The sequence below is a fragment of the Myotis lucifugus genome, unplaced genomic scaffold (genome assembly GCF_000147115.1).
Source record: "Myotis lucifugus unplaced genomic scaffold, Myoluc2.0 scaffold_550, whole genome shotgun sequence".
Classification (NCBI taxonomy): domain Eukaryota; kingdom Metazoa; phylum Chordata; class Mammalia; order Chiroptera; family Vespertilionidae; genus Myotis; species Myotis lucifugus.
This window is the reverse complement of record NW_005871598.1, coordinates 387,622-401,464: the sequence shown is the minus strand read 5'-3', so window position 1 is coordinate 401,464 and position 13,843 is coordinate 387,622. Positions and strand designations below refer to the sequence as shown.

At 45.0% G+C, this 13,843-nt stretch overlaps 1 protein-coding gene across 1 annotated transcript; it reads left to right on the top strand.

Annotated features, from left to right (window-relative positions):
• Positions 1–9,579: 9,579 nt before the first annotated feature.
• On the top strand, positions 9,580–13,458 carry LOC102421325 (zinc finger protein 260-like). Its single transcript, XM_023745489.1, has 3 exons — positions 9,580–9,749; positions 9,965–10,088; positions 11,047–13,458. Exons 2-3 carry the CDS (start codon positions 9,968–9,970, stop codon positions 12,954–12,956), a joined length of 2,031 nt encoding a protein of 676 aa, XP_023601257.1. The 5' UTR covers positions 9,580–9,749; positions 9,965–9,967; the 3' UTR covers positions 12,957–13,458.
• Positions 13,459–13,843: the final 385 nt, after the last annotated feature.

The window sequence follows — 13,843 nt, the reverse complement described above, 5'->3', positions numbered from 1 at the left end:
CAGTCCAGCAGTCTCATGTGCAGTGGTTAGTTGCTAGTTGTGTTCCGCAAAATCGCGCGCGGGGTGACAAAAAAGGACCTACCTCGAAGCAATAAAGTTTCCCTGTATTTTTTCCACCCAACTGCAAGATCCTACAAGGTATTTCTGTCATCAATTTAAGGAATTGTAATTCTTTTGTGTTGGTGGCTTTATTATTATAAAATGAAACATTTTTTAGGTGCCCTGTTGAGATGGCTACAAAGAAGAAGTAAAGAAAACGGAAGACGAAAACCCATGAATTTAAAGTTGAATGTACCCTACCTATATAGTTTAAGTTTAAAAAATTTGGCTCTCAAAAGAAATTTCAATCGTTGTACTGTTGATATTTGACTCTGTTGACTAATGAGTTTGCTGACCACTGGCCTAGAGGTAGGAGAGGAGTTTAACCGTTTGAGTCCCAAGCAGCGCGATCGCGCTGCTGAGATTTTCTGTTGAGAAAACATACGATTCGTTTGAGTCCCAGGGGGTATTGAAAAAACACTGTCGAAGAATTCCAAACAGCGCAACCGCGCTTTCTCTAAATGAGTACGAAAAGACCCAAAGAGCGTGATAGCGCCTGTTTTATTTTATGTCGAGAAATACCAAGCAGCGCGATTGTGCTGCTTGGGACTCAAACGGTTAAGGTTCTTTAGTTTCGTGAGTTAATTTAGTTAGGTAGGACTTCATTAAGGAATTTGCCTTTTCTACCTAGCCTGTAGATTGGGGCTGGTTGGGGGAGGTGTACATTCCACAGGATGTTCAGAGTGGAGGAGACCTGTTGAGTTATTTGAGATATGAAAGCAGGTCCATTATCTGATTGTAATGAGGTGGGGAGGCCAAATCTGGGAATGATATGCTGAATGGGAGCTTGTATCATCTCAGAGGACTTTTCAGACACAGTGGGGAATGCTTCTACTCAGCCTGAGAAGGTATCCATGAGGGTTAAGGGATATTTGTTTTGTTTTTCTTTTTAATAGGAGGCATGTGAGTGAAGTCAATCTGCCAATCTTGTCCAGGAATTTGGCCCCTTGTCTGATGAGTGGGGAAAGAAGGAAGTTTAACCTGTCCTTGGGGAGATACTGAGTAACAAGTAGAACAGGTTTTGGAGATATCTTGCAGTAGGAAGGCTAAGCTAGGACATGTGATGAGGGGTTGTAGGAGTTGTAAATGTATCCTACACGTAGGGAACTGTGAATAGCCCATAAGATATCACAGGCTTGTCCCTGGGGAAGGATATATTTTCCCTGAAATGTTAACCATGGATCTTCCAAGAGCTACTAGGAACTGAAGTTCCTCTGGAGTGTATTCGGGTGTTATATGGGGTATAGCTAAGAGTTGGGGAGACAGAGGCTTCCTCTGAGCTGCTGCTTGGCCTCCTGGTCTACTTTGTTATTTCCCTTTATTACGGGATCATTCCTGATTTGGGGTCCTTTGCAGTGTGTGACTTTTAAGAAGACTAGAAAGGGGAGAGAGGTTCCTAAATACCAAGCAGGAAGACCTGTTGATGCTTTCAATGATAGTGTCCAGGACTGTGATTGAGCGGTGGAAATAAGATAGTCTAGGCCAGTGATGGCGAACCTATGACACACAGGTCTGAGATGACAGGCGAACTCATTTTTTTGGTTGATTTTTCTTTGTTAAATGGCATTTAAATGTATAAAATAAATATCAAAAATATAAGTCTTTGTTTTACTATGGTTGCAAATATCAAAAAATTTCTATATGTGACACGGCACCAGAGTTAAGTTAGGGTTTTTCAAAATGCTGACACGCCGAGCTCAAAAGGTTCGCCATCACTGGTCTAGGCTCAGAAATCAGGACTTAAGCCACAGGAGAGCCTGGGTGGGGCTACTTTAGCATATGAGGAGAGAAGGGGTCCCTTCGGACATCAGGGGTGATCAGATCCTGACTCACTGGACAACACAAACCTTCTACCCATTCACAAATAACACATTTTAAAGACACTCTTATTTTCAAGAAAATATACACTCAACAAAGTACAAGAAACCTTCTGTAATAAAAACTAAGGGCAAGTGAATTAAAACGTGTCTTGCAGTCAATGTTTCAGTATTTCATGCTATTTTAAAATATCTAGATGTTTATCATTTAACCCAGCAATGCTCCAAAGCCTTTCAGTTACCAAAGACTTTGGAAAATTATGGGTAGCCACATGAGGCTTTCGAAAAGGCAGGGAGAGGAGGGAGCAGGCCTTGTAGCCTGTGCCCAGGCCTCCAGACACTTGGATTTAAAACTGACACATTTTGCCCTAGACAGCTTGACTCGGTGGATAGTGCATTGGCCTGCAGACTGAAGGGTCCTGGGTTTGATACTGGCCAAAGGCACATGCCCGGGTTGTGGGCTCATGCAGGAGGCAGCCAATCAATGACTTTCTCTCATGATTGGTGTTTCTAATCTCTCTTCCTCTCTGAAATCAATAAAGAAATATACTGTATATTTAAATAATTTTTAAAAATTAAAAAACTCTTAAAAACAAACAAACATAAACTGCCATATTTTTCCTTAGGGATAACATGCTAAGGTTTCAGTGATAATGAGTTCAGCTTCTGATAGTACCCAGACTGTGAAATAGGCATTCCTAGTTTGGCAGTAAAAAAAAGTTCTTTGGGAAGGGTGCGGGGGGGAGGGTGAATAGGCACTGCAGTGAAAGCAGTTTTCAGAGCATTAAAGGGGTGAGAATCTGGCCTAAAGGCTCAGTCAGGGGATTCCCTTCCCATGTCATGTCATAGAAGAGCTTGTGGGAAAACTGAAGTTGGGGACTCAGAGGGGAGAGTACCCAGCAAGCCTGAGAAAGGAGAGTATTTCTTGTTCAGAGGACGGAACAATCATGGAGGAGATAAGGCATTTACAGTCTAAGGAATTAGCTCAGCTTTGTGGGCTGAGAGTGAAACTGAGGTAGGAGGCTGTCATTTGGGACAACTGGGTCTTATGAGGGGATGTGCCGTAACCCTGGTTGGGCACCAAGGTAGAATGAGAAAAGAGTTGATGGTGGTGTTTAGTAAGATACAGTGTGGAGGTGAGGTGGCTAATGACTAATCCATCAATCCCCATAATAGAGACTGAGGAGGGAACAAGGGTCTGAATTCCAAGAGGGCAGAATTGTGGGGAGCCAGCACGGCCATGGCATACTCAGCCCCAGGGCGCCTTATGTGCCATCCCAGCTCAGCCCGGTTCAGTGACCCTGAGGGGGCGAGGGGGTGAAAGGATTGAGAAAAGACAGACATGAGAATGAAAGCTGGGTCTCGGTGGGACGCTGCTCCCTGATGAGGAGACAGTGCCCACAAGCCATGTCTTTATTTTATAGCAGATGCCACGAGGCAAAGTAGGGGCGTGATCACGTTGTTTACAGCATTCTCATAAGTTTCAACCTCACTCAACTACATGCACCCGAACTCTATCACAAGGCACGTGGGGCTACGTGTTTGGACCATAGGTTCAAGCTTACAACCACAGCCGTTGGCTATAATTGTGCTGGGAGGGCCCTGTCCTTTCATCAGTCCGAGGCTTGAACCTGGCCAAAATACCGTAACCACGCTCCATGTCTCCCCCTTTACTTTTGTTTTTAAACACGCCTATCTACATTATCCAAAAACTCTAAATAAATTATTCAACATAATCAAAACATCAAAACAAACCCCTGGTTATTAACAAAACCATAAACAGCAATGTTAACAAGAGAACAAAACTCTGGCTAATAACAAAGCAAAACCAAGTTACAAACATGTCAACATTTTCAGGATATCTTACTCAAAGTCCTTAAATCCGCAAGATTTTACAGAAAACTGACAGTTCACCAATGCTAGCATAGCTTCCACTTGCTTTTTTAACATTTGCTTGGCCTTAGTCACCATCTTCTTCAGCTGACTCCATGCTGATACCTCACCGATGCAAAGATGTCGTTGATGCAAAACCAGTCCCCTGGTCAGGCTGTTTGGGTGGTTGACCTCGGCACTGAGTTTGCACCAGTCCCAGTGAAATCAGCCTCATCCACGCAGTTGGAAGTCTGATCCCTTCTCAGCTTTTTTCTTTATCCGCTGCTGCATGGAAATGAGCAACCCTCGGTCCTGCAGAGCTGGAGACTTCCAACTCTGAGTCTGGCGTCTCACACAGACCCAAAGTCCCAGGGAGCTATCTGGTCGCACAAACAAAGATAATCAAAGCCCAAAAACAATGCAACTGCTGCAAGAGCTTACAATCTAGGTCTAAAATAAAAATTACTTCCTTAAACATCAACCACCACAGCCCTCTTTTACTTTACAGTGGCTTAAACAAAACCTAGGAGATTTCTACCTTATTTTATATTTCCTAATTACTTCTTATTTTCTACCGTTTATTTTCTACTTATTTCTCTATATCTATCTCTAACTATGAACTATAGGTCGGCTTGGCTACCCCTGCCTAAACCTTCCTGGGTTGCAACCCCCGGACTCTGGCCCTGTTCCTCATAACTCAGTCCCTGGTGGCAGAACTCAGTCCCTGGTCGGGCGCCACAGAATAAGTGGCCCCAGTGTCAATTAAAAAGGAGATGGGCTCACCTGCCATCACTTCATTACCCGAGGCTCTGTCCTGCTGATGTAATTAAGTCTGTGGAGCCCTCTCAGGGCCTGGGCAGCTTCAGTCTTTGGTGGCCATTCCCAGGAGGTCTGGGAGCTCCAAAGTGGATCCAGAGGGCAGCCTTGCTGGACTGGTTGTTGTCTGATCTGGAGGGGCCAGATTTCAGTCTGATTTCCAGTGGCCTTCTGCACTGTGGGCAGGGCCCAGGCGGGGGTCTCAGGTTTGAGCTGGACTTGGCTCAGTGTCTTCCTTGCTGCATTTGAAGCATGGGCCCGATAGAGGCTTAGCCCTGACTTACCCTTGGTTGAAGGACTGGCATTTCATTTGGGGTTCTAGAGAGCGGTGGCTAGGAGCTGAAAGACCTTCATCTGAGCTTCAGCCTTGGCCTAATCTCACCTTTGTTTTTGGATTTGGGTCTCCTCATCTCTATTATTAAAGACCTTAAAGGTCAGGTTAACAAGGTCTTTTTGAGGGGTTTGATGACTTGTGTTTACTTTTTGAAGTTTATGGTGTATGTTGAGGGCTGATTGAGATAGTAAATAGGTGTTCAGAAGAAGGGCTCCCTCTGGGGAGGTGGGCTCTAAGGTGGTAAATTTGTGTAAGGCTTCCTTGAGGCAGGAGAGGAAGAGAGCTAGGTTTTTGACAAGGCCCTGAGTGATTTCATTAAGTTTGACATAATTGACCGCCTTATCAGCAGCCTTTTTTGAGTCCAACAATGAGACAGGCTACAGAGCCTGCACACTGGAGTCCCATCTTGGGTCAGTTCGGGGGACCGCATTAGCACCAACTGGGTTGGCCACTGAATCCTGTCTATGAGGGCACAGCATGGTCCTGAGCTGCTAGTCAGACGTGCTCCTTCTCTGGGGTGAGAGAGGACAACGGGATGACTTAGATGTTGTGCCAGTTCAGGTCATAGAACTGGGTCAGGTACTTAAATTCCTTAGTAAAGGTGGTTGGGTTGGTGAAAAAAAGACCTGAGATGCCTCTCAATCTGTGCGAGGTCAGACTTGGAAAATGGGATGTGTACCCAGACAATGCCCTCAGTTCCTGCTCCTTCTCTCAGGGGTAGAATGGGTGATGGAATAGAAGCAGCTGTTGAGGAAGGCAGTCTTAGTGTGGCCTGAGTGCAGGTGTTAGGTGAGGAAAGGCTGTATTGGAGCTCAAGTACTTGGGCTTTGGGCTCTTAGGGGCTGGGGGAGAAGGTGGTTGCTGGTTAGGAGGATCTGGGTTTTGGGAATCTATTGCAGGTGAAGGAAGGGATGTATAAGGGGATGGAGGGCGGTGTTCTGCTGGTTCAAAAGTAGATTCAGAATCAGAAGTGTTAGGGGCATGATGTTTTGTGTGAAGGAGAAAGATCTGATGGGTGGGACATAACTGAGAAAATTGGGACTGAAGGGTGAAAAAGGCCTGGGCATAGGGAATCTCTCCATTTTTCATTGCAATAACAGCAATTACCTAAATTGTGCAATGCGTTAAAATTAAAAGTGCCATTTTTAGGCCATTGAGACGTATTCATCTAGTTTATATTGTGGCCAAACAGTGTTACAAAAGAAAATGAGGTGGTTGGGCATGATCTCCCCCGTGAGTGTGAAAGAGGGAGTGGGCGTGGGCCACGAGAGAGGAAGGGTGAGTGACAGACCATAAATCCAAAGGTGACTATTTAGGGCAGGCATCCCCACTCCTAAACCAATCACCATGAGACATGAGAAGTGACGCTCTGCACTGGGTATCCCCAATCCATAAGGACCCAAAGCCATATGGCTGAGGAGTCTTCTGGCCTAGCGTTAGGACTTTTGAGACAAGAGACTTTCGAGAAGTTAGTAAGAGAGTGTGGGCAGAAGACTCGAGACAAGGGAAAATGTGGAACGTCACTCACCTAGAGAAGATTGGCTGGTGTGGGATGGAGGGACGGACAACAATGGAGAAACAGAGGGTTCTGATCCAGCATCCTCCTTGGCTGGCTCTGGAGGGTCCATAAGGTCAGGAGGCCTAATCAAGGCCAGCAATCGAGTCACTGGCATAGGATTTGGAGGTAAGACCAGGTTGAGCTGCTGCTGCCTGCTGCTCTACGAGTAGCAAACTTAGGGTGACTGAAACTGGGGCGATGGCTCCCTATTCCCATAGAACAGAACCCTTCCGGTTTTAGCACCAAATCTTAGGTTGCTAAAGGAGGAATGCATGAGGCCAAAAAGGGTGATGAATTATGAATTTATTAGGTCATCTGGATACCAGATGGGATGAGCCCCAAAATGGCACCAGCACCCAAAGACAGGGAGTCAGAGGTTTTTAAAGGACTCTGGGCGGAGAATTCTGTTTAGGTCTGGATTCTGGGAATTTCCAGAGGGGAGAGATAATGGTCTTAGCAAGTGGAATGTGGTCTAAGCAAGTGGAATGTCCATTGTGTAGTGGCCAAAAGGTCAGTTCCCTGAGGAGGGGTATTGATTCAATTATTTGATCAGACCTAATAATAGATGGTTGTGAAAAAAAGAGGGACATTTTCTGAGGTAGGGTTCTAACTTTAACATTAATCAGAGGAAGAACAGACTAGAAAACAGAGGACAGCAGTTGTGGACAGGAAGGAGAAGTCCTGTAAATGATAAGGTAACCTGCAAGAGTGTGCACTGAGGACTGAGCCCTGAGATAATAGAGGCATCTTGAGGTCACCAGGCCTCAGGGCTGGGCTAGGGAACTGAGTAGCCTGAGCCCATAGATTCTGATGGCAGTTGCCAGGCTCTCAACAGACCATTTTCTTTCCACAAATTCCTGCAAATGCAGAATCAATTAGGTGTACCGGTTTCTGGAGCTTATTTCAGGGCCTCACACTCTTGTGGCCTCTGAGATAGTGGTGTCCTGGGATGGTCCAGCCACTCTTGTAGCCCTTGGACCTGGGTGCTTTGAAGAGATACTAAGCCCAGAATCCTAAGGTCACAACCAGGGCTTCATAAAGTGGACCTTGTTTTTGGCAACCAGTGTGATGAGTGGGAGGTCTTCCAGGGCAGCGGTCAGCAACTGGTGGTCCGCGGATGACAGGTAGTCCGTGAGGTCCAAAAGGTTAGCAACCGCTGCTCCAGGATGTGCAAAGGCTTGGAATGAAGGGTGAGCTGATTCAGGAACCAGCAGGTGTGATATATCTATATCTATATCATCTATATCTATCTATATCATCTATGTCTATCTATATCTATATCTATATCTATATCTACATATCTATATCTATCTATCTCTATATATAAAAGCCCAGCGACCAAACGGTGGGACAACCAGAACGACTGGTTGAACAGTCACTATGATGTGCACTGACCACCAGGGGGTAGACACTCAATGCAGGAGCTGCCCCTGGTGGTCAGTGTGCTCCCACAGTGGGAGCAGCCGCTTTGAGGGCGGGTCCACAGACGCTCAGCTGACTGGGATGAGTGGCGCTCCCACAGTGGGCTGATCCCCGCAGACCACATCCCCCACCAGTGCACGAATTCGTGCACCAACCCTCTAGTGTGTGTGTGTGTGTGTGTATGTGTGTATGTATTAAGGAAGGAAGAGGGATAGAGACAGAGAAACACTGATGAGCAAGAAACAGGGATCATTTGATGCCTGCACAACTCCTACTGTAAATCCAGCCCACAAGCCAGGCATGTGACTGCATCAGTGCAGGGGTCTATGCTCTCCATCAGCCAAGACTGTAGATTATTTAATATAGGAAGTCATGGTCAGTTTGGTAATGGTAGTAGAAGCTCAGAAGGGACAGTGTGAGCCTAAGGACTACCTTTCCTGCTGGGGCCACTGTTTGTGGGAGGTGGCTGTCACAACACAGCATAGGAACAGAAGTTGTCATGTAGAGTGTCAGGGAGAGATAATCGTTTTGCAGAGGTCAATGCCTTTAAAAGATGAGTGGACTTGAGATCAATTGGAGGCTGAAGATTTTTTCAAACAACATGAGACTAGGGCTGGTACATATTAACTTCTCTAAACACTCACCAGGATTTTGTTGTGACTCTTGGTGTGGCCTATATGTGGGGAGTTACATTCAGTATTGTGGATTAGCTTAAAGGCATGAGTGGTCATTTGTGAGATTCCGTGGGTATGTGTAGAGGGCAATCGTTGCTGGGACGATTAAGTGGACATTTTGGCAAGTATTCTCTGGACAACACATACTGAGTAATAAGTATGAGGACAAGGAGAGGACTATGGGGTCTAGGGCTGTGAGAGTGCATGTGTGAGAGAGGTGTGGTAAAGAGTGATGTGTACTTGGAGAGAGAATGTGAATTCATGGCCACAGCACCCTGACATAAGAGTGAATGATGGGAGAGTCCATCTCTGGTGTTGTCTGGATGATCCAATAAGGTGAATTTTAGGGTAATTGCCTGTAAAGAGGGGTGTTTTTGGTGCTACATTCTAGGTACAGAGCTTAGGTGCCATTAAACTAACCACCTGCCTTTTGTTGTTGGGGGTGACACACTGGTTTATAGGAATGAGATAGCATACATCAGTGTTACCCAGGCTTCAAAATCTTCACTGGCATGGGTACGGGTTAAGGGTCAGGATAAATGGATTATGGAGGTAGTGAACTATAATTTTGGAAAAGAAGGTGATTAGGAGCCAATTTGTCTTCTCCAAATCAAATATGCATTACCTTTGAAGTTGTGCCTCTGGGAATGAAGCTGTGTGAGAGAAGTGTTGTTCAAAGAACTATGTGCAGCAGGTAGTGCAAAGCAATGGCCTCAGCACCTTGGGATTGGGGTCAAGAGGGTGAACTGTGATGTCGTGTATTTGGTGTCTTTGAGAAACAATATAAGGTACTACAAGGTATTGCCTGACAAGACCAGTATCATATCACTTAATCACTCTTTATGGCCAGCATCTCTCTTTAACCTATTTTTCTTAAACATCTTTTTATTGATTTCAGAGAAAAGGGGAGAGGGAGCGAGTGATTGAAATATCAATGATGAGAGTGAATCATTGATCAGCTGCTTCTTGCACATGCTCTACTGGGGATTAGGCCTGCAACTGGACATGTGCCCGTAACAAGTATTGAACCTGGGACCCTTCAGTCCGCAGTGCGACAATCTATCCACTGAGCCATACCTGCTTGAGCAACCTATGTTTTTGACACCCACTCTATTGATTAGAGTCAGTGTGGCTCACATGAGAGGTCCAGAATTCAGGTATCTTCCATCTGCTCAATTGCCTTTATTATTGTGGTAAGACACAATATCAGCAGGAATATAAGAAGAAAGTGGCTTTCATGGGATGAAGGCCTGGTATTTTCTCTGATGTGTTGAATGGAGAGAGCAGATAGATGTGGAGGGTGGGGACTATGGCAGACTTAGAATCTTAGGAGTGAATCTGATCATGGCTTGTACTGTTCCCATTATGACAGGATATGAACTTTGAGGATGTAGCCATTGCCTTCTCTCAGGAGGAGTGGGGGCTCCTTGAGGAGGCTCAGAGACATCTGTACTGCGATGTGATGCTGGAAGTGTTTGCACTTGTGTCATCTGTAGGTAAGTCCTTCACTTTTTCCCACTATCCAGAGGTGATGACGTCTCTTCCTTTACTCCTCAGGCATAGCCTTTTCTCTCCCACAGTCAGAACATGGCCTCTGCTAACTTCCCCCACTGTCCCGTCAAATGTGCAGTGGTTGCCAGGCATTAGCTCTATAGAGAGTCCTGAGCAAAGGACTCTACGAACATTCCTAACACCTCTTACCTCAAAAAGTGCAGGAAGTCTCAGGGAGTCAGGAGTCTTGCAGTGAGCTTAATGGGTCCCAGCTTGTAGTTTCTCTTCATAGGAGGCTGACTGTCCACATGCATGGCCTCAACTTCTGCACTCTTTCTCTTGGTAAGTGTTCTTTGTGGCAGCCTGTGCCATGTTATGGTCTTTACTTACATGAACCATGGGCTGTTTTTGTAAGTCCCTCGTTCAATTGTTTGTAATTTACTATTCCCTGAATACTGTAGCAAGCTGTGTTGCTCTGGCCCAGTGCTGACTGCTCACCTCTTCACCTGTTCCTCTGCACTGCTGCCTCTGCAGTATTCTGCAACATTGACTTGCACATGTGTTACGAGGTGCTCCTACATGCTAAGTAGTCCATGAAACCAGCTACTTTTTTATTGAGTTTTACTTGGCGTAAGACCTAACCAACCTCTCCCAGAGCTCGCCTCCATGTCCAAAAGACAAGCCATGCTGAATGCTGTCAGTTGAAGGATTAGTTAGAGATCCATATTCTCCTCCATGTGGTGCTTGCCATGTTTGTGTCATATTTCTGGGGAGGCCTCCCTGTTTTGTGATCTTTATTAACCCAGAAAGTCACAAGAGCCTCTTTTTAATCCTTCCTGCACATCTGTTATTTTCAGACATTTTAATGGGACCAACATGTGATGTGCAACACACTTTTGCACTGAGACTTCCCCCCTGTCGCCACAGTCAACATTTATTTCCTCACCATTTCTCACTTTTCAGGTTGTCGGCATAAAATGGATGATAAGGAGGCCTGTTCTGAGCAGAGTGTATTTATACAAGGAGAGTCACAGGTCAGGGCTTCTAAGACAGCTCCAGCCACTCAGAAGACCCATCTGTGTAAGCGGTGTTTCTCTGTGTTGAAAGATATTTTGCACCTGACTGAGTCACATGCAGCACACTTTGAGCAGAAAGCCTTCATTAGTGACGCATGTGTTGGAGACTTCTGTTTCAGTGGAAACCCTCACCAGCAACAGCGGAATGAATGCAGGGAGGAGCCCTGGAAAGAAGCTATGGACGGGGCCTCCTTTGTGAGCAGGTGCAGCTTCTCCTTATCTTCGGTGCCTTCAACCAGCAGAGAGGTTGGGAAAGACTTGCGATACAACTCAGAGCTTCCCCAGCACCAGGTCACTCTCAACACTGAGGAGCTGCATTGCGGCAGTGAGATTTCACAGGAATTTCTTGATGGAAAAAGTCATCACCAGTGGGGTGAATGTGAAAATGTTGGCAGCGACAACTGGAATGTTGTTCAATGTGAGGGTGTCTCTTCTGGAGAACTGATTTATGAGTGTAACAAATGTAGGAAAGTGTTTAGACAAAACTTTAACCTCATTCGACATAAGAGAGTTCACACTGGAGAAAAGCTGTATGAGTATAGTGATTGTTGGAAATCTTTCAGACATAAGTTTAACCTCAATCAACATGACAAAGTTCACACTGTAGAAAAGCCATATGAGTGTAGAGAATGTGGTATGTCCTTTCGTCGAAGGGCTTACCTCATTAGACACCATAGAGTTCACACTGGAGAAAAGCCGTATGAGTGTAGAGAATGTGGGATGTCCTTTCGTCGAAGAGGTCAGCTCACTGTACACCTCAGAGTTCACACTGGAGAAAAACCCTATGAGTGTATACAATGTGGGAGGTCCTTTCGTCAAAGGGCCCAACTCACTGCACATATCAGAGTTCACACTGGAGAGAAGCCATATGAGTGTAATGAATGTGGGAAGTTCTTCAGAGAAAGGGCTACACTCATTAACCACTATAGAGTTCACACTGGAGAAAAGCCGTATGAGTGTAGAGAATGTGGGATGTCATTTCGTCTAAGGGCTCACCTCACTTACCACCTCAGAGTTCACACTGGAGAGAAGCCCTATGAGTGTAGACAATGTGGGATGTCCTTTCGTCAAAGTGCTCAACTCACTGCACACCTCAGAGTTCACACTGGAGAGAAGCCATATGAGTGTACTGAATGTGGTAAGTTCTTCAGTATAAGAACTACACTCATTAAACACCAGAGAGTTCACACTGGAGAAAAGCCATATGAGTGCAGTGATTGTGGAAAGTTTTTTAGTGATAAGTCTTACCTCAAACAACACCACAGAGTTCACACTGGAGAAAAGCCCTATGAGTGTACCAATTGTGGAAAGTTTTTCAGTGCAAAAACTAAACTCATTAAACACCAGAGAGTTCACACAGGAGAAAAGCCCTATGAGTGTACTGATTGTGGAAAGTTCTTCAGTGAAAAAACTAAACTCATTAAACACCATAGAGTTCACACTGGAGAAAAGCCGTATGAGTGTAGAGAATGTGGTATGTCCTTTCGTCGAAGTGATCACCTCACTGTACACCTCAGAGTTCACACTGGAGAGAAGCCATATGAGTGTACTGAATGTGGCAAGTCTTTTAGGCAAAACTCTAGCCTTATTCATCATTTGAGAGGTCACACTGGAGAGAAGCCATATCAGTGTAGTGATTGTGGGAAGTCCTTCAGTTATAAGTCTCATCTCAAACAACACCAGAGAGTTCATACTGGAGAAAAGCCGTATGAATGTAGACAATGTGGGATGTCCTTTCGTCAAAGTGCTCACCTCACTGCACACCTCAAAAGAGTTCACACTGGAGAGAAATGTTAAACATGCAGGGAATGTTTTATTTTTCTCACTTAGAATAACAACACTGAAGGATACTCTTTAAGACCTGTTTTCCTGAATTAAAATCCCTTTTAATGGGAAATACACTCTTCTAGATTCCTGCTAAGTTTCTGGTACAAGTGAGGCTTGAAGGAGCTGCATTGCACTTGCTAACATGCCCAGATCTAAAGCCCGATTGATTTTTGGTTGAAGAGATTTCACCTGGCTCACCTGAAGAGTGTGTATCAGTCCCAACCCCTGCATTCTCAAGTTAAATGTATTCTGTTCTCACGTGTCACGTGTGCTTGAGAAAATTATGATTACTCCAGCTCTTGACAGGATCTTCATTCCTTTCTCTCTGACGAGGGAATGGACCTGACCAGGGGTTCTTCCAGGGCACCCATCCTCAGCTAAGAAATGCTGCCTCAGCCACACAGTGATTCTCTCTCATTGATGTTTCCATTTCCCTCTCCCTTCCTCTCTGAAATCAATAAAAATATATTAAAAAAAAAAAAAAAAGAAGTGCTACCTCTTTCAGGGACATGTGGTTCTCAAATTATGCTGTGATGAATTGTTTCAGGTTCTAATTAAAGCTGTCAACCGCTTTCTGTCCTATTCTGGTTTACGATCTTTTAGTAAAGGTGTTTTTTCTTTTGTACCTTTAATTTTTTTGGTTATATTCACTTCCAGGGATGATTTTCAAGCACAATTGTGATGATCATCATGTAGAGTTATCAGATATTGTTTGGATACCAACATTTCTGTGTTTTAGGAGGGACAGCAAATCACTCTTTAACCAGTACTGGCATATAGTGCATTGCTACCCAGGGCCTTGAAAGACTGCATGATTTGGTAGTTCTAATTTATAGGTTTGATCCTGGCCCCTATGG

What these genes read in the sequence shown, in the direction of transcription:
- LOC102421325 (XM_023745489.1), top strand. Translation starts at nt 9,968, where the DNA reads ATGAACTTTGAGGATGTAGCCATTGCCTTCTCTCAGGAGGAGTGGGGG. An exon ending in TGCACTTGTGTCATCTGTAG is followed by an intron (nt 10,089 to 11,046) that starts GTAAGTCCTTCA and finishes CTCACTTTTCAG; the next exon opens with GTTGTCGGCATAAAATGGAT.